This window comes from Panulirus ornatus, chromosome 1 (genome assembly GCF_036320965.1).
Source record: "Panulirus ornatus isolate Po-2019 chromosome 1, ASM3632096v1, whole genome shotgun sequence".
NCBI classification, from domain to species: domain Eukaryota; kingdom Metazoa; phylum Arthropoda; class Malacostraca; order Decapoda; family Palinuridae; genus Panulirus; species Panulirus ornatus.
In genome coordinates this window covers 3760358-3781592 of record NC_092224.1, presented here as the reverse complement: position 1 = coordinate 3781592, position 21235 = coordinate 3760358, and the positions used below count along the sequence as shown (strand labels likewise).

General features: G+C 42.5%; 1 protein-coding gene across 1 annotated transcript in view; it reads left to right on the top strand.

Moving 5' to 3' along the window:
• The first annotated feature begins 2923 nt into the window (after positions 1–2923).
• LOC139750913 (uncharacterized) overlaps positions 2924–21235 on the top strand; it is a 264061-nt gene continuing 245749 nt past the window's right edge. Inside the window, exons 1-3 of the mRNA XM_071666216.1 lie at positions 2924–2995; positions 3181–3372; positions 4806–5853. Coding sequence (XP_071522317.1) covers positions 2924–2995; positions 3181–3372; positions 4806–5853 — 1312 coding nt within the window. The remainder of the gene's footprint in view (positions 2996–3180; positions 3373–4805; positions 5854–21235) is intronic.

The window sequence follows — 21235 nt, the reverse complement described above, 5'->3', positions numbered from 1 at the left end:
TATGGGACGGACAGGAAAGCGGGAGCGGCCAGCCACGCTTTTGATTGGTCAAAAGACTGATTGTCAAGCCCTCATGCCGACGTGATTGGCTGCAGGCCTAAGGTCCGGCCCTCATACTGTCCAACGGTCCAGCTCTGCATCTCTGATGACACAACCAGGATGGGCGAGCGACGTTTTCCAGGCATGACCTCGTGGCTGACCCCAAGTCACTTGACAATGGGACCTGAAGAATACTTAGCGATCGATTGCGACATGTACCGTTAATCTATGCCACCTGGTTTGAGGTGTGTGAGATCACAGGTAGTCGTGGGACTGGCTGAGGAATATCTTGGGGCCTCCAGGTCACCACGTGGCTTACCTAAGCTTTAATATTCTCTATCATAGACACAACGACGCACAGGTTCGTAACAGCAGTTTTACAGGTTCAATGTCAGATTAACGTCATAAATTTTGGGGAATGAGAGTGTACGCGGGAGTTTAGGAAAACGTATCTAGTTTGTGTCTCTATCGTACCTTGAAGCAGGAAATGTAGGGCAAAGGTTTTACTGTGGGACGTGGATATTCAAAAGCCAAACTGTTTACGTGAAAGGAGGTTGTCTTCGTCAGGTGTAGTTTGAGTCTATTACTAACTATTTTCCCAAAGGTTTCCCCGCTAAACTCGCGTAAGCTAATGGGTCTATAGCTACCGAAGTTTCCACTGGCTTTAATTGGTTTTGGTATCTTGGTGGCAGCTGCAGTTTTAAAGTTAACTGGAAAGTTAACAGAGACTAGTGTAGCACTGCGGAGGGTGGTAATTACTTTAATGATGTTATCAGGGAGATGTGTGAGTAGCTTAGCCAATGCCCGAGTTACCTAATGCTACTTTGGGTTGTTTTATGAAGAGGTATGTGACCTCGGTGAATGTAATGGAAGTTTTGAGTATGTGGTCATCTGTAAGGGAGCACATATTATAAATCTGATATGAGTAAAAGAGATTAGGTATGCTTTGTATATATTGTTTAACTGTTTGCATTATGTCATCAGCTAAAGGATGAAAGGGATGGGGTCGAGAGTTGCCTACCCAGTGTCTCAGAAAAATGTTGACACTGTCTTGAGAGCTTTGGTGTGGGGTATAACGTTAAACTGTAACGTTTTGAACATTTAACTTTTTTGATGATTAGATTTTTTTTTCTTTTTGGTCGATATATGCCACTTTCATGCCATTCCACTTTCTGATTATTGTCCTGGGTGGGTCGAGAACGCTCGAGAGTAGGATTTGGGAATGGGAAAGTCTCTTCGGCCATGTACTGAATTACTAAGCTGCTTAAGACTGAACTGAAATGGGCGCCATTGATTACGTCATCAGTGTCTGACTCAAGGTCTTCTCCAGGAAGGTTTGGTTCAATGAGAAGGGGGAAGCGGGAGGAGGGAGGAGGAACTGGCAAGTGGTGAACAGGAAGGAGTGGGAGTGATGGTCTGGGAGGTAGTAAGATTGGTGTTGGGAGCGGTAGTGAAGGAGGTGGTGAGAGTTAACGTCGATGCATCAATGAGAGGCTTGAGGCAGTGCTGGTAGTGCATCCCAGGCCACTACCAGCACTGCCTTTGTGGAGGAGGTGAGGGAAATGACGATATCATGAGCTATGGAAAAATAATCAAAGCAGTATGAATGGTTGTTGGGAAGGAAGCCACGGGTTCAAGAGGCGTCACTGTTGTTGGTAAAAGTTATGTCTTGGCATCGCATGAAAATCTCCGTTAGAATCTGAAGCATCTTTTTTGCTGAGAAATATGGCTATTAGGAAGCATGCATTCCTTAGGATGAAGTGTAAGGAAGTCAGATGCATTAGCCTTGAGGGTAGAGACAGGCTGGGCAGCAGCAGGGTTGTTAGCAACAACAGCTGTGGATACTTTGCAGTTGGTTTTTGACAGAAGAGGAGCCAGAAGAGGTTAGGATTCGTCGGGTTGTGCAAAATTGTCCTTTCCTTCGCTGGCATTGTCCAGACACAGCACTGTGTGGACCTTTGTAGTTTACACAGGTTGATGTCTTAGGATTGTACTGACGAAAGTGGTGACCAACCTCAGCACAAGGGTTGCAAGTCTGCTGTTGCGTCTTACAGTTTGTCGAGTCCTGGTTGTACTACAGACTCTTGAAACACTGCAGTACTTCTAGATACTGGTCTAACTTTACGGTTTTGGCAGGTACTGAGATTATCGGGAAAAGAATTCTGCAGGTGAGAAAGCAATCTGTGTCACCGCCTCACACTGCGTCTTTAGTGTGCGGGGTTTAGTAAGTTTGAAAACACTAGTAGCATGAAGTCCATTATTCTCCTGGTGGATAGCGGCAGTGATCTCATCAGATTAGATGAACAAAATTGAATCATAAACATTAGTGGCAAGAGTATCAAGAAGGGATCTGGTTAGAATTTCATTAAGGTATTACTGCAGAAAAACCTTGATTTGCTGTTTGTTGTCGGCATTTTTTAATATTTGGCTAGACTGTACTTCTGTGGCCTGTTAAACAGCGGTTAGGAAGTCAGTTGGAGGATGGATGAGGAGTATCAGTTTATGTGTAATTGACAAGTATGTCTGTAGGCATGATGTCACCATGAGTGACTAACGTTTTAGAGTAGATGAGTAAGAGTAGAATCTAAATCCAAGAACCCTCACCACAGAAACCCTTGCACGATCATCAGGTACCCCAGTGGTTCGACGGTTGAAATATTTTGCCAGCGTGAGCAACGAGTACGCAGAGCCGGAACCTGAGCAGGTTACATGTATGACTAAGGAAGGCAAGTTCTAGTCATGGGTAGAGATCCCGTAACAAGTAAGGAGGGAACAGGCTTGCAATAAGGGAGTAGATTTCAGACTGTACGTTAGAAGATGATATTGATAGAAGACGGTGAGTGGATGTTGGTAATGAAGATGATTATGATGCAAAACAGAGCGAATGTACGACTGGAGACGCGACGTGGGGGAAATGAGTGACAGTCAGGAGGGTCTAAAAGGTCCAAGCTCTACTGTAGGTATTTCTTGCGAGAAGGATCGACGTAGGAATGAAAACTACGATCCTCTTCTCATGTTGTTTGCCAGATGTGGATCGCGATCCACTCACATAAATGACTCTGGATATGGGATTAGGGGAGAAAAACAAATTCGTGACATATGGGCTCGTAACAAGTGTTGTAATATTTATTCTCCCGACAGATAACGATAGTGTGGCACGTCATAAGAATGCAACTGGAGAGCAGCCAAGCAGGTGACGATGGACTTGGCATGAGCACCATGGGTGGTGGCGGAGGTGGGCGGGCCAACAAAGGGACTCAGAAAATCTGGCTCTTTCAGTTTAGACAATACAAGACCCTACCGCAATTCATCTCCAACGCTTCGTCCATTGAGGTATGGAGCTGGTTACTTCATCTCTCCCATAGACCAAGCCTCCTACGCTCTGCACTTCATTTCGATCGATCGATCGATCGATCGATCGAGAGAGAGAGAGAGAGAGAGTCTGTGTCTGTGTGTTCACTCCTACGAAGAGATCTGGCCGCAATGGCAGAGAGAGAGAGTTACATAGAGTTACATAGATACAAACACTACACGACCCAAGGTACAAGGAAGGTGGTCTGGTCTTAACACTATCTAAAAGGAAAAAAATGCACTCCCGTTAAAAACAGTGGAAGAAAAGGATAGCAAAGTAAAGGCTCTCTCCACACCCTCCACTCCCTCCAGTAACACGCCGGATGGAAAACAGGTTGAAATAATACAAAACGAAAATTTGTTAGAGGAGTCATAAAGAAGATGAATGTTAATATCATACTTCCCACCAACAACGAAACGCATCTTTTTACTTTCTATTATGAAAACAATAGTGAGGATAATCTTGAGCACAAGCCTCTCACCTTTCATGATACAACTCTTTCTTGCTTCCTGAAAGCAGGTGGCACGGATTAATCAATGCTGGTATGTTACCGCAGTATGGTCAGGGTGAGAAGGTAGCATGATATAACACTACGTTATGATGATTAATTAAATAGATCATTCAATACTGGAGACTACTGGAAGGTGATGGTCAAACCTAATCTTAAAGACACTAAGGTTGTTGCACTTAACAAAATGTTCAAGAGATTATTCCATTCGTCGGTAAAGTCGTTAGTGAAGATATATATCGTACATTCCAGATGAACTCAGTGACCTTTAAGTTTTAGTCAATTTTTCTCTCTTTGGCAATGCTGGCGCTACTGTAAAGAAATTTTCGATATTGATGTTGTTGAATCCTTTAAGTGTTTTACAACATTTTGTTAATTTTCCCAGGAGACGCCACTTCCTTAGAAAGAACAAGTCTAATTCTCGCCGTCTGTCCTCATATGGTTTGTTACGTAAGGAAGGAATAAATTTAGTCGGTCTTCGTTGCACTGCTTCCAATTTAAGAATATCCTTACTTAAGCCAGGGGCCGAGAGCAGCACTGCACATTCGAGGTGAGGTCTAACTAATTTTAAGCACGGTGGCAATATCAAAACTTTGCTTTTGTGTCTAATGTTTATTTGAATACATCCTAATATCGTATTTGCTTTCTTGGCGGCTTCATTAAAGTGCCGGGAGAAGTTGAAGTTATTAGAGAAAGAGAAAGGTAGAAAGGGGAGATTGACTAGTTACAATGATTAGGGTATCCAGTTTGTTTAGCTTTAAAGTGAGCATTTGACATTTTCAATCCTCAAGCACCATATTTCTTTGACAGAGGTGGTACAGAGGCCAAGGTCCTTCTGAGCTAGAGAGCTCTGGACAGACTTCGGTAACCCTTTACTCGTCTAACATTGCCGTCCTTTATCCCCAGATGAACACGGTGTTTACCGCCAACAGTCAACGGCAGAACCATTCGATAGACAGCATCACAAGGAACTCCCTTCTTGTCACCCACTCCACCCACCATAAGAATTCCATACACCAACTAGCTGCCCTCTCTGCTGGTACTGATGGATCCTCAAATGTCTCCCCACCCACACCACAGCTTGCACTCCCCAACTATGTATCCCACCAAACCACCCACACTATCGTCACTCATTCCTCAAGCACAACTACACTCTTTCCCTCAGCTTCCAATCCTCCAGAATCAGTGCATTTGGCTCTCCCTCCTGCATTGAGAGTTACCACCCCTTCAGCTGGCGATGCAGAGTCTCCAGGTCTGGTGACGGCAAGGGAGGACAGTGAGGAGACTTCGATGATGGATGCTAGTAGGGAAGACCCGGGCGCTCCAAGAACCAAAGTCAATCAAGGCGCGAGTGGAGATAAAGTAAAACATAACGCTAAATCAGAAGGACAGATTCGAAATAATCGTGTGGTGAACACTGCGGGTGGTCGCGTTGCCCGAGAAATTGGTGTTATTAGTAAGATGACAGAAAAGACTGATAACCTGATTAGACGAATCATCAAGAAGAAAAGATGTAACAGTGGTGACAGCGACTGTGATGATCGTATCCATGTACCCCAGAAAAACTTATTGGAAGCTAAGCAACTAAACACAGCTGCACATGTGAGCACAGATAGCCCTTCAAATAGCAGAGAAATGACAAACTCATATTTCAAAGAGAAAACCAGTGGTATGAGCATCAACTATAAGCGATCTAACACAAACCAAATAACTTCAGAAAAAAACACCCTGAGAACGAACAAACAATCATCGGATCCTCTGCGAGAAAAATTAAGTGAAACTGAAAAGGAATTCGAACGACTGCATCTCCGAGAACACAACGATCTTACGACCTTTGCCCCGCCACTGACGGAGAAAGTCAGTTTGACCTCCAAAACGAGGAATGACATGGTCAGTCCCATCGAAAAACAAATAAGAAAACTTCCCGTCTGCCCTGAGATACCACCACATCTATGTAAGTCTCGATTTCCCTCTTATTAAACGCGCGATACAATCAATAACTGGGGCATTCTCTTTAGTTTGTGTGTATTAAGTCACATCACTGCGTTTTTATCATCAAATTCATGTCAGGTGCCGCAAACATACGTCTCCATACCTTTCATAATGATCAATCTTAGCCTGTTATGTCATATATATATATATATATATATATATATATATATATATATATATATATATATATATATATATATATATATATACATATATATATATATATATATATATATATATATATATATATATATGTATATATATATATATATATATATATATATATATATATATATATATATATATATATATATATATATATATATATATATATATATATATATATGTATACATATATATATATATATATATATATATATATATATATATATATATATATATATATATATATATATATATATTTTTTTATTTTTTTTGTTATACTTTGTCGCTGTCTCCCGCGTTTGCGAGATAGCGCAAGGAAACAGACGAAAGAAATGGCCCAACCCCCCCCCATACACATGTATATACATACGTCCACACACGCAAATATACATACCTACACAGCTTTCCATGGTTTACCCCAGACGCTTCACATGCCTTGCTTCAATCCACTGACAGCACGTCAACCCCGGTATACCACATCGCTCCAATTCACTCTATTCCTTGCCCTCCTTTCACATTCCTGCATGTTCAGGCCCCGATCACACAAAATCTTTTTCACTCCATCTCTCCACCTCCAATTTGGTCTCCCTCTTCTCCTTGTTCCCTCCACCTCCGACACATATATCCTCTTGGTCAATCTTTCCTCACTCATCCTCTCCATGTGCCCAAAACACTTCAAAACACCCTCTTCTGCTCTCTCAATCACGATCTTTTTATTTCCACACATCTCTCTTACCCTTACGTTACTCACTCGATCAAACCACCTCACACCACACATTGTCCTCAAACATCTCATTTCCAGAACATCCATCCTCCTGCGCACAACTCTATCCATAGCCCACGCCTCGCAACCATACAACATTGTTGGAACCACTATTCCTTCAAACATACCCATTTTTGCTTTCCGAGATAATGTTCTCGACTTCCACACATTCTTCAAGGCTCCCAGGATTTTCGCCCCCTCCCCCACCCTATGATCCACTTCCGCTTCCATGGTTCCATCCGCTCCCAGATATCTAAAACACTTCACTTCCTCCAGTTTTTCTCCATTCAAACTCACCTCCCAATTGACTTGACCCTCAACCCTACTGTACCTAATAACCTTGCTCTTATTCACATTTACTCTTAACTTTCTTCTTCCACACACTTTTCCAAACTCAGTCACCAGCTTCTGCAGTTTCTCACATGAATCAGCCACCAGCGCTGTATCATCAGCGAACAACAACTGACTCACTTCCCAAGCTCTCTCATCCCCAACAGACTTCATACTTGCCCCTCTTTCCAAAACTCTTGCATTTACCTCCCTAACAACCCCATCCATAAACAAATTAAACAACCATGGAGACATCACACACCCCTGTCGCAAACCTACATTCACTGAGAACCAATCACTTTCCTCTCTTCCTACACGTACACATGCCTTACATCCTCGATAAAAACTTTTCACTGCTTCTAACAACTTTCCTCCCACACCATATATTCTTAATACCTTCCACAGAGCATCTCTATCAACTCTATCATATGCCTTCTCCAGATCCATAAATGCTACATACAAATCCATTTGCTTTTCTAAGTATTTCTCACATACATTCTTCAAAGCAAACACCTGATCCACACATCCTCTACCACTTCTGAAACCACACTGCTCTTCCCCAATCTGATGCTCTGTACATGCCTTCACCCTCTCAATCAATACCCTCCCATATAATTTACCAGGAATACTCAACAAACTTATACCTCTGTAATTTGAGCACTCACTCTTATCCCCTTTGCCTTTGTACAATGGCACTATGCACGCATTCCGCCAATCCTCAGGCACCTCACCATGAGTCATACATACATTAAATAACCTTACCAACCAGTCAACAATACAGTCACCCCCTTTTTTAATAAATTCCACTGCAATACCATCCAAACCTGCTGCCTTGCCGGCTTTCATCTTACGCAAAGCTTTCACTACCTCTTCTCTGTTTACCAAATCATTTTCCCTAACCCTCTCACTTTGCACACCACCTCGACCAAAACACCCTATATCTGCCACTCTATCATCAAACACATTCAACAAACCTTCAAAATACTCACTCCATCTCCTTCTCACATCACCACTACTTGTTATCACCTCCCCACTTGCGCCCTTCACCGAAGTTCCCATTTGCTCCCTTGTCTTACGCACTTTATTTACCTCCTTCCAGAACATCTTTTTATTCTCCCTAAAATGTAATGATACTCTCTCACCCCAACTCTCATTTGCCCTTTTTTTCACCTCTTGCACCTTTCTCTTGACCTCCTGTCTCTTTCTTTTATACATCTCCCACTCAAATGCATATATATATATATATATATATATATATATATATATATATATATATATATATATGTGTGTGTGTGTGGGTGTGTGATGTCTCCATGGTTGTTTAATTTGTTTATGGATGAGGTTGTTAGGGAGGTAAATGCAAGAGTTTTGGAAAGAGGGGCAAGTATGAAGTCTGTTGGGGATGAGAGAGCTTGGGAAGTGAGTCAGTTGTTGTTCGCTGATGATACAGCGCTGGTGGCTGATTCATGTGAGAAACTGCAGAAGCTGGTGACTGACTTTGGTAAAGTGTGTGGAAGAAGAAAGTTAAGAGTAAATGTGAATAAGAGCAAGGTTATTAGGTACAGTAGGGTTGAGAGTCAAGTCAATTGGGAGGTGAGTTTGAATGGAGAAAAACTGGAGGAAGTGAAGTGTTTTAGATATCTGGGAGTGGATCTGGCAGCGGATGGAACCATGGAAGCGGAAGTGGATCATAGGGTGGGGGAGGGGGCGAAAATTCTGGGGGCCTTGAAGAATTTGTGGAAGTAGAGAACATTATCTCGGAAAGCAGAAATGGGTATGTTTGAAGGAGTAGTGGTTCCAACAATGTTGTATGGTTGCGAGGCCTTGGCTATGGATAGAGTTGTGCGCAGGAGGATGGATGTTCTGGAAATGAGATGTTTGAGGACAATGTGTGGTGTGAGGTGGTTTGATCGAGTGAGTAACGTAAGGGTAAGAGAGATGTGTGGAAATAAAAAGAGCGTGGTTGAGAGAGCAGAAGAGTGTGTTTTGAAGTGGTTTGGGCACATGGAGAGAATGAGTGAGGAAAGATTGACCAAGAGGATATATGTGTCGGAGGTGGAGGGAACGAGGAGAAGAGGGAGACCAAATTGGAGGTGGAAAGATGGAGTGAAAAAGATTTTATATGATCGGGGCCTGAACATGCAGGAGGGTGAAAGGAGGGCAAGGAATAGAGTGAATTGGAGCGATGTGGTATACAGGGGTTGACGTGCTGTCAGTGGATTGAATCAAGGCATGTGAAGCGTCTGGGGTAAACCATGGAAAGCTGTGTAGGTATGTATATTTGCGTGTGTGGACGTATGTATATACATGTGTATGGGGGGGGGGGGTTGGGCCATTTTTTTCGTCTGTTTCCTTGCGCTACCTCGCAAACGCGGGAGACAGCGACAAAGTATAATAAAAAATAAAAAAAAAAAATATATATATATATATATATATATATATATATATATATATATATATATATATATATATATATATATATATGTATATATATATATATATGTATATATATATATACAGCGCTGGTGGCTGATTCATGTGAGAAACTGCAGAAGCTGGTGACTGAGTTTGGTAAAGTGTGTGAAAGAAGAAAGTTAAGAGTAAATGTGAATAAGAGCAAGGTTATTAGGTACAGTAGGGTTGAGGGTCAATTCAATTGGGAGGTGAGTTTGAATGGAGAAAAACTGGAGGAAGTGAAGTGTTTTATACATCTGGGAGTGGATCTGGCAGCGGATGGAACCATGGAAGCGGAAGTGGATCATAGGGTGGGGGAGGGGGCGAAAATTCTGGGAGCCTTGAAGAATGTGTGGAAGTCGAGAACATTATCTCGGAGAGCAAAAATGGGTATGTTTGAAGGAATAGTGATTCCAACAATGTTGTATGGTTGCGAGGCGTGGACTATGGATAGAGTTGTGCGCAGGAGGATGGATGTGCTGGAAATGAGATGTTTGAGGACAATGTGTGGTGTGAGGTGGTTTGATCGAGTAAGTAACGTAAGGGTAAGAGAGATGTGTGGAAATAAAAAGAGCGTTGTTGAGAGAGCAGAAGAGGGTGTTTTGAAATGGTTTGGTCACATGGAGAGAATGAGTGGGGAAAGATTGACCAAGAGGATATATGTGTCGGAGGTGGAGGGAACGAGGAGAACAGGGAGACCAAATTGGAGGTGGAGAGATGGAGTGAAAAAGATTTTGTGTGATCGGGGCCTGAACATGCAGGAGGGTGAAAGGAGGGCAAAGAATAGAGTGAATTGGAGCGATGTGGTGTACCGGTGTTGACGTGCTGTCAGTGGATTGAATCAAGGCATGTGTATGGGGGTGGGTTGGGCCATTTCTTTCGTCTGTTTCCTTGCGCTACCTCGCAAACGCGGGAGACAGCGACAAAGCAAAAAAAAAAAAATATATATATATATATATATATATATATATATATATATATATATATATATATATATATATATATATATATTTATTTATTTATTTATTTATCTATTTTGCTTTGTCGCTGTCTCCCGCGTTTGCGAGGTAGCGCAAGGAAACAGACGAAAGAAATGGCCCAACCCACCCCCATACACATTGTATACACACACGTTTACACACGCAAATATACATACCTATACATCTCAATGTACACATATGTATACTTACACAGACACATACATATATACCCATGCACACAATTCACACTGTCTGCCCCCATTCACTCCCATCGCCACCTCGCCACACATGGAATACCTTCCCTCTCCCCCCTCATGTGTGCGAGGTAGCACTAGGAAAAGACAAGAAAGGCCCCATTCGTTCACACTCAGTCTCTAGGTGCCACGCAATAATGCCCGAAACCACAGCTCCCTTTCCACATCCAGGCCCCACACAACTTTCCATGGTTTACCCCAGACGCTTCACATGCCCTGATTCAATCCACTGACAGCACGTCAACCCCGGTATACCACATCGATCCAATTCACTCTATTCCTTGCCCTCCTTTCACCCTCCTGCATGTTCAGGCCCCGATCACACAAACTCTTTTTCAATCCATCTTTCCACCTCCAATTTGGTCTCCCACTTCTCCTCGTTCCCTCCACCTCCGACACATATATCCTCTTGGTCAATCTTTCCTCACTCATTCTCTCCATGTGCCCAAACCATTTCAAAACACCCTCTTCTGCTCTCTCAACCACGCTCTTTTTATTTCCACACATCTCTCTTACCCTTACGTTACTTACTCGATCAAACCACCTCACACCACACATTGTCCTCAAACATCTCATTTCCAGCACATCCATCCTCCTGCGCACAACTCTATCCATAGCCCACGCCTCGCAACCATACAACATTGTTGGAACCACTATTCCTTCAAACATACCCATTTTTGCTTTCCGAGATAATGTTCTCGACTTCCACACATTCTTCAAGGCTCCCAGGATTCTCGCACCCTCCCCCACCCTATGATTCACTTCCGCTTCCATGGTTCTATCCGCTGCCAGATCCACTCCCAGATATCTAAAACACTTTACTTCCTCCAGTTTTTCTCCATTCAAACTTACCTCCCATTTGAATTGACCCTCAACCCTACTGTACCTAATAACCTCGCTCTTATTCACATTTACTCTTAACTTTCTTCTTTCACACACTCTACCAAACTCAGTCACCAGCTTCTGCAGTTTCTCACATGAAACAGCCACCAGCGCTGTTTCATCAGCGAACAACAACTGACTCACTTCCCAAGCTCTCTCATCCACAACAGACTGCATACTTGCCCCTCTTTCCAAAACTCTTGCATTCACCTCCCTAACAACCCCATCCATAAACAAATTAAACAACCATGAGACATCACACACCCCTGCCGCAAACTTACATTCACTGAGAACCAATCACTTTCCTCTCTTCCTACACGTACACATGCCTTACATCCTCGATAAAAACTTTTCACTGCTTCTAACAACTTGCCTCCCACACCATATATTCTTAATACCTTCCACAGAGCATCTCTATCAACTCTATCATATGCCTTCTCCAGATCCATAAATGCTACATACAAATACATTTGCTTTTCTAAATATTTCTCACATACATTCTTCAAAGCAAAAACCTGACCCACACATCCTCTACCACTTCTGAAACCACACTGCTCTTCCCCAGTCTGATGCTCTGTACATGCCTTCACCCTCTCAATCAATACCCTCCCATATAATTTACCAGGAATACTCAACAAACTTATACCTCTGTAATATGAGCACTCATTCTTATCCCCTTTGCCTTTGTACAATGGCACTATGCACGCATTCCGCCAATCCTCAGGCACCTCACCATGAGTCATACATACATTAAATAACCTTACCAACCAGTCAACAATACAGTCACCCCCTTTTTTAATAAATTCCACTGCAATACCATCCAAACCTGCTGCCTTGCCGGCTTTCATCTTCCGCAAAGCTTTTACTACCTCTTCTCTGTTTACCAAATCATTTTCCCTAACCCTCTCACATTGCACACCACCTCGACCAAAACACCCTATATCTGCGACTCTATCATCAAACACATACAACAAAACTTTAAAATACTCACTGCATCTCCTTCTCACATCACCCCCACTTGTTATCACCTCCCCATTAACCCCCTTCACTGAAGTTTCTTTTCCTTCCTTGTCTTACGCACTTTATTTACATACCTTTTATTTACCTTTATTTACCTCTTTTTATTTTCCCTAATATTTAATGATACTCTCTCACCCCAACTTTCATTTGCCCTCTGTTTCACCTCTTGCACCTTTCTCTTGACCTCCTGCCTCTTTCTTTTATACATCTCCCACTCAATTGCATTCTTTCCCTGCAAAAATCGTCCAAATGCCTCTTTCTTCTCTTTCACTAATAATCTTACTTCTTCATCCCACCACTCACTACCCTTTCTAATCGACCCACCTCCCACTCTTCTCATGCCACAAGCATCTTTTGCGCAAGCCATCACTGATTCCCAAAATACATCCCATTTCTCCCCCACTCTCCTTACCTCCTTTGTTCTCACCCTTTTCCATTCTGTACTCAGTCTCTCCTGGTACTTCCTCACACAAGTCACCTTCCGAAGCTCGCTTACTCTCACCACTCTCTTCACCCTAACACTATCTCTTCTTTTCTGAAAACCCCTACAAATCTTCACCTTTGCCTCCACAAGATAATGATCAGACATCCCTCCAGTTGCACCTCTCGGCACATTAACATCCAAAAGTCTCTCTTTCGCGCGCCTATCAATTAACACGTAATCCAATAACGCTCTCTGGCCATCTTTCCTACTTACATACGTATACTTATGTATATCTCGCCTTTTAAACCAGGTATTCCCAATCAACAGTCTTTTTCAACACATAAATCTACAAGCTCTTCGCCATTTCCATTTACAGCACTGAACACCCCATGTATACCAATTATTCCCTCAACTGCCACATTACTCACCTTTGCATAGAAAACACCCATCAGTATAACCCGGTCTTGTGCATCAAAACCACTAATACACTCATTCAGCTGCTCCCAAAACACTTGCCTCTCATGATCTTTCTTCTCATGCCCAGGTGCATATGCACCAATAATCACACATCTCTCTCCATCAACTTCAAGTTTTACCCATATCAATCTAGAATTTACTTTCTTACACTCTATTACATATTCCCAAAACTCCTGTTTCAGGAGTAGTGCTACTCCTTCCCTTGCTCTTGTCCCTCACTAACCCCTGACTTTACTCCCAAGACATTCACAAAACACTCTTCCCCTTCACCCTTGAGCTTCGTTTCACTCAGAGCCAAAACATCCAGGTTTCTTTCCTCAAACATACTACCTATCTCTCTTTTTTTCTCATCTTGGTTACATTCACACACATTTAGACACCCCAATCTGATCATTCGAGGAGGATGAGCACTCCCCGCGTGACTCCTTCTTCTGTTTCCCCTTTTAGGAAGTTAGAATACAAGGAGGGGAGGGTTTCTGGCCACCCGCTCCCGTCCCCTCTAGTCGCTTTCTACGACACGTGAGGAATGCGTGGGAAGTATTCTTTCTCCCCTATCCCCAGGGATATATATATATATATATATATATATATATATATATATATATATATATATATATATATATATATATATATATATATATATATATATATATATATATATATATATATATATATATATATATATATATATATATATATATATATACCTGGTTTAAAAAGCGAGATATACATAAGTATACTTATGTAAGTAGGAAAGATGGCCAGAGAGCGTTATTGGATTACGTGTTAATTGACAGGCGTGCGAAAGAGAGACTTTTGGATGTCAATGTGCTGAGAGGTGCAACTGGAGGGATGTCTGATCATTATCTTGTGGAGGCTAAGGTGAAGATTAGTATGGGTTTTCAGAAAAGAAGAGTGAGTGTTGGGGTGAAGAAGGTGGTGAGAGTAAGTGAGCTTGGGAAGGAGACCTGTGTGAAGAAGTATCAGGAGAGACTGTGTACAGAATGGAAAAAGGTGAGAACAATGGAAGTAAGGGGAGTGGGGGAGGAATGGGATGTATTTAGGGAATCAGTGATGGATTGCGCAAAAGATGCTTGTGGCATGAGAAGAGTGGGAGGTGGGCTGTTTAGAAAGGGTAGTGAGTGGTGGGTTGAAGAAGTAAGAGTATTAGTGAAAGAGAAGAGAGAGGCATTTGGACGATTTTTGCAGGGAAAAAATGCAATTGAGTGGGAGAAGTATAAAAGAAAGAGACAGGAGGTCAAGAGAAAGGTGCAAGAGGTGAAAAAAAGGGCAAATGAGAGTTGGGGTGAGAGACTATCAGTAAATTTTAGGGAGAATAAAAAGATGTTCTGGAAGAGGTAAATAGGGTGCGTAAGACAAGGGAGCAAATGGGAACTTCAGTGAAGGGCGTAAATGGGGAGGTGATAACAAGTAGTGGTGATGTGAGAAGGAGATGGAATGAGTATTTTGAAGGTTTGTTTAATGTGTCTGATGACAGAGTGGCAGATATAGGGTGTTTGGGTCGAGGTGGTGTGCAAAGTGAGAGGGTTAGGGAAAATGATTTGGTAAACAGAGAAGAGGTAGTAAAAGCTTTGCGGAAGATGAAAGCCGGCAAGGCAGCAGGTTTGGATGGTATTGCAGTGGAATTTATTAAAAAAGGGGGTGACTGTATTGTTGACTGGTTGGTAAGGTTATTTAATGTATGTATGACTCATGGTGAGGTGCCTGAGGATTGGCGGAATGCGTGCATAGTGCCATTGTACAAAGGCAAAGGGGATAAGAGTGAGTGCTCAAATTACAGAGGTATAAGTTTGTTGAGTATTCCTGGTAAATTATATGGGAGGGTGTTGATTGAGAGGGTGAAGGCATGTACAGAGCATCAGATTGGGGAAGAGCAGTTTGGTTTCAGAAGTGGTAGAGGATGTGTGGATCAGGTGTTTGCTTTGAAGAATGTATGTGAGAAATACTTAGAAAAGCAAATGGATTTGTATGTAGCATTTATGGATCTGGAGAAGGCAAATGATAGAGTTGATAGAGATGCTCTGTGGAAGGTATTAAGAATATATGGTGTGGGAGGCAAGTTGTTAGAAGCAGTGAAAAGTTTTTATCGAGGATGTAAGGCGTGTGTACGTGTAGGAAGAGAGGGAAGTGATTGGTTCTCAGTGAATGTAGGTTTGCGGCAGGGGTGTGTGATGTCTCCATGGTTGTTTAATTTGTTTATGGATGGGGTTGTTAGGGAGGTAAATGCAAGAGTCTTGGAAAGAGGGGCAAGTATGAAGTCTGTTGGGCATGAGAGAGCTTGGGAAGTGAGTCAGTTGTTGTTCGCTGATGATACAGCGCTGGTGGCTGATTCATGTGAGAAACTGCAGAAGCTGGTGACTGAGTTTGGTAAAGTGTGTGGAAGAAGAAAGTTAAGAGTAAATGTGAATAAGAGCAAGGTTATTAGGTACAGTAGGGTTGAGGGTCAAGTCAATTGGGAGGTGAGTTTGAATGGAGAAAAACTGGAGGAAGTGAAGTGTTTTAGATATCTGGGAGTGGATCTGTCAGCGGATGGAACCATGGAAGCGGAAGTGGATCATAGGGTGGGGGAGGGGGCGAAAATTTTGGGAGCCTTGAAAAATGTGTGGAAGTCGAGAACATTATCCCGGAAAGCAAAAATGGGTATGTTTGAAGGAATAGTAGTTCCAACAATGTTGTATGGTTGCGAGGCGTGGGCTATGGATAGAGTTGTGCTCAGGAGGATGGATGTGCTGGAAATGAGATGTTTGAGGACAATGTGTGGTGTGAGGTGGTTTGATCGAGTAAGTAACGTAAGGGTAAGAGAGATGTGTGGCAATAAAAAGAGCGTGGTTGAGAGAGCAGAAGAGGGTGTTTTGAAATGGTTTGGGCACATGGAGAGAATGAGTGAGGAAAGATTGACCAAGAGGATGTATGTGTCGGAGGTGAAGGGAACGAGGAGAAGAGGGAGACCAAATTGGAGGTGGAAAGATGGAGTGAAAAGGATTTTGTGTGATCGGGGCCTGAACATGCAGGAGGGTGAAAGGAGGGCAAGGAATAAAGTGAATTGGAGCGATGTGGTATACAGGGGTTGACGTGCTGTCAGTGGATTGAATCAAGGCATGTGAAGCGTCTGGGGTAAACCATGGAAAGCTGTGTAGGTATGTATATTTGCGTGTGTGGACGTGTGTATGTACATGTGTATGGGGGGGGGTTGGGCCATTTCTTTCGTCTGTTTCCTTTCGCTACCTCGCAAACGCGGGAGACAGCGACAAAGTATAAAAAAGAAAAAAAAAAAAAAATATATATATATATATATATATATATATATATATATATATATATATATATATTGTTAGTGGTTTTGATGCACGAGACCGGGTTATAGTGATGGGTGATTTGAATGCAAAGGTGAGTAATGTGGCAGTTGAGGGAATAATTGGTATACATGTGGTGTTCAGTGTTGTAAATGGAAATGGTGAAGAGCTTGTAGATTTATGTGCTGAAAAAGAGCTGGTGATTGAGAATACCTAGTTTAAAAAACGAGATATACATAAGTATACGTATGTAAGTAGGAGAGATGGCCAGAGAGCGTTATTGGATTACGTGTTAATTGACAGGCGCGCGAAAGTGAGACTTTTGGATGTTAATGTGCTGAGAGGTGCAACTGGAGGGATGTCTGATCATTATCTAGTGGAGGCTAAGGTGAAGATTTGTATGGGTTTTCAGAAAAAAAGAGTGAATGTTGGGGTGAAGAGGGTGGTGAGAGTAAGTGAGCTTGGGAAGGAGACTTGTGTGAGGAAGTACCAGGAGAGAATGAATACAGAATGGAAAAAGGTGAGAACAATGGAAGTAAGGGGAGTGGGGGAGGAATGGGATGTTTTTAGGGAATCAGTGATGGATTGCGCAAAAGATTCTTGTGGCATGAGAAGAGTGGGAGGTGGATTGATTAGAAAGGGTAGTGAGTGGTGGGATGAAGAAGTAAGAGTATTAGTGAAAGAGAAGAGAGAGGCATTTGGACGATTTTTGCAGGGAAAAAATGCAATTGAGTGGGAGATGTATAAAAGAAAGAGACAGGAGGTCAAGAGAAAGGTGCAAGAGGTGAAAAAGAGGGCAAATGAGAGTTGGGGTGAGAGAGTATCATTAAATTTTAGGGAGAATAAAAAGATGTTCTGGAAGGAGGTAAATAAAGTACGTAAGACAAGGGAGCAAATGGGAACTTCAGTGAAAGGCGCTAATGGGGAGTTGATAACAAGTAGTGGTGATGTGAGAAGGAGTTGGAGTGAGTGTTTTGAAGGTTTGTTGAATGTGTTTGATGATAGAGTGGCAGATATAGGGTGTTTTGGTCGAGGTGGTGTGCAAAGTGAGAGGGTTAGGGAAAATGATTTGGTAAACAGAGAAGAGGTAGTAAAAGCTTTGCGGAAGATGAAAGCCGGCAAGGCAGCAGGTTTGGATGGTATTGCAGTGGAATTTATTAAAAAAGGGGGTGACTGTATTATTGACTGGTTGGTAAGGTTATTTAATGTATGTATGACTCATGGTGAGGTGCCTGAGGATTGGCGGAATGCGTGCATAGTGCCATTGTACAAAGGCAAAGGGGATAAGAGTGAGTGCTCAAATTTCAGAGGTATAAGTTTGTTGAGTATTCCTGGTAAATTATATGGGAGGGTATTGATTGAGAGGGTGAAGGCATGTACAGAGCATCAGATTGGGGGAGAGCAGTGTGGTTTCAGAAGTGGTAGAGGATGTGTGGATCAGGTGTTTGCTTTGAAGAATGTATGTGAGAAATAATTAGAAAAGCAAATGGATTTGTATGTAGCATTTATGGATCTGGAGAAGGCATATGATAGAGTTGATAGAGATGCTCTGTGGAAGGTATTAAGAATATATGGTGTGGGAGGCAAGTTGTTAGAAGCAGTGAAAAGTTTTTATCGAGGATGTAAGGCATGTGTACGTGTAGGAAGAGAGGAAAGTGATTGGTTCTCAGTGAATGTAGGTTTGCTGCAGGGGTGTGTGATGTCTCCATGGTTGTTTAATTTGTTTATGGATGGGGTTGTTAGGGAGGTGAATGCAAGAGTTTTGGAAAGAGGGGCAAGTATGAAGTCTGTTGTGGATGAGAGAGCTTAGGAAGTGAGTCAGTTGTTGTTCGCTGATGATACAGCGCTGGTTGCTGATTCATGTAAGAAACTGCAGAAGCTGGTGACTGAGTTTGGTAAAGTGTGTGAAAGAAGAAAGTTAAGAGTAAATGTGAATAAGAGCAAGGTTATTAGGTACAGTAGGGTTGAGGGTCAGTCATTTGGGAGGTAAGTTTGAATGGAGAAAAACTGGAGGAAGTAAAGTGTTTTAGATATCTGGGAGTGGATCTGGCAGCGGATGGAACCATGGAAGCGGAAGTGGATCATAGGGTGGGGGAGGGGGCGAAAATCCTGGGAGCCTTGAAAAATGTGTGGAAGTCGAGAACATAATCTCGGAAAGCAAAAATGGGTATTTTTGAAGGAATAGTAGTTCCAACAATGTTGTATGGTTGCGAGGCGTGGGCTATGGATAGAGTTGTGCGCAGGAGGGTGGATGTGCTGGAAATGAGATGTTTGAGGACAATGTGTGGTGTGAGGTGGTTTGATCGAGTAAGTAACGTAAGGGTAAGAGAGATGTGTGGAAATAAAAAGAGCGTGGTTGAAAGAGCAGAAGAGGGTGTTTTGAAATGGTTTGGGCACATGGAGAGAATGAGTGAGGAAAGATTGACCAAGAGGATATATGTGTCGGAGGTGGAGGGAACGAGGAGAAGTGGGAGACCAAATTGGAGGTGGAAAGATGGAGTGAAAAAGATTTTGAGTGATCGGGGCCTGAACATGCAGGAGGGTGAAAGGAGGGCAAGGAATAGAGTGAATTAGATGGATGTGGTATACCGGGGTTGACGTGCTGTCAGTGGATTGAACCAGGGCATGTGAAGCGTCTGGGGTAAACCATGGAAAGCTGTGTAGGTATGTATATTTGCGTGTGTGGACGTTTATGTATATACATGTGTATGGGGGTGGGTTGGGCCATTCTTTCGTCTGTTTCCTTGCGCTACCTAGCTAACTGGGAGACAGCGACAAAGCAAAATAAATGATAAATAATAAGAATATATACACACACACACACACACAAACATATATATATATATATATATATATATATATATATATATATATATATATATATATATATATATATATATATATATATATATATATATATATATATATTTTTTTTTTATTTTATTTTTTATTATACTTTGTCGCTGTCTCCCGCGTTTGCGAGGTAGCGCAAGGAAACAGACGAAGGAAATGGCCCCACCCCCCCCCCCCATACACATGTATATACATACGTCCACACACGCAAATATACATACCTACACAGCTTTCCATGGTTTACCCCAGACGCTTCACATGCCTTGATTCAATCCACTGACAGCACGTCAACCCCGGTATACCACATCGCTCCAATTCACTCTATTCCTTGCCCTCCTTTCACCCTCCTGCATGTTCAGGCTCCGATCACACATAATCTTTTTCACTCCATCTTTCCACCTCCAATTTGGTCTCCCTCTTCTCCTTGTTCCCTCCACCTCTGACACATATATCCTCTTGGTCAATCTTTCCTCACTCATCCTCTCCATGTGCCCAAAACACTTCAAAACACCCTCTTCTGCTCTCTCAACAACGCTCTTTTTATTTCCACACATCTCTCTTACCCTTACGTTACTCACTCGATCAAACCACCTCACACCACACATTGTCCTCAAACATCTCATTTCCATCACATCCATCCTCCTGCGCACAACTCTATCCATAGCCCACGCCTCGCAACCATACAACATTGTTGGAACCACTATTCCTTCAAACATACCCATTTTTGCTTTCCGAGATAATGTTCTCGACTTCCACACATTCTTCAAGGCCCCCAGAATTTTCGCCCCCTCCCCCACCCTATGATCCACTTCCGCTTCCATGGTTCCATCCGCTGCCAGATCCACTCCCAGATATCTAAAACACTTCACTTCCTCCAGTTTTTCTCCATTCAAACTCACCTCTCAATTGAATTGACCCTCAACCCTACTGTACCTAATAACCTTGCTCTTATTCACATTTACTCTTAACTTTCTTCTTCCACACACTTTACCAAAGTCAGTCACCAGCTTCTGCAGTTTCTCACATGAATCCGCCACCAGCGCTGTATCATCAGCGAACAACAACTGACTCACTTCCCAAGCTCTCTCATCCCCAACAGACTTCATACATGCCCCTCTTTCCAAAACTCTTGCATTTACCTCCCTCACAACCCCATCCATAAACAAATTAAACAACCATGGAGACATCACACACCCCTGCCGCAAACCTACATTCACTGAGAACCAATCACTTTCCTCTCTTCCTACACGTACACATGCCTTACATCCTCGATAAAAACTTTTCACTGCTTCTAACAACTTTCCTCCCACACCATATATTCTTAATACCTTCCACAGAGCATCTCTATCAACTCTATCATATGTCTTCTCCAGATCCATAAATGCTACATACATATCCATTTGCTTTTCTAAGTATTTCTCACATACA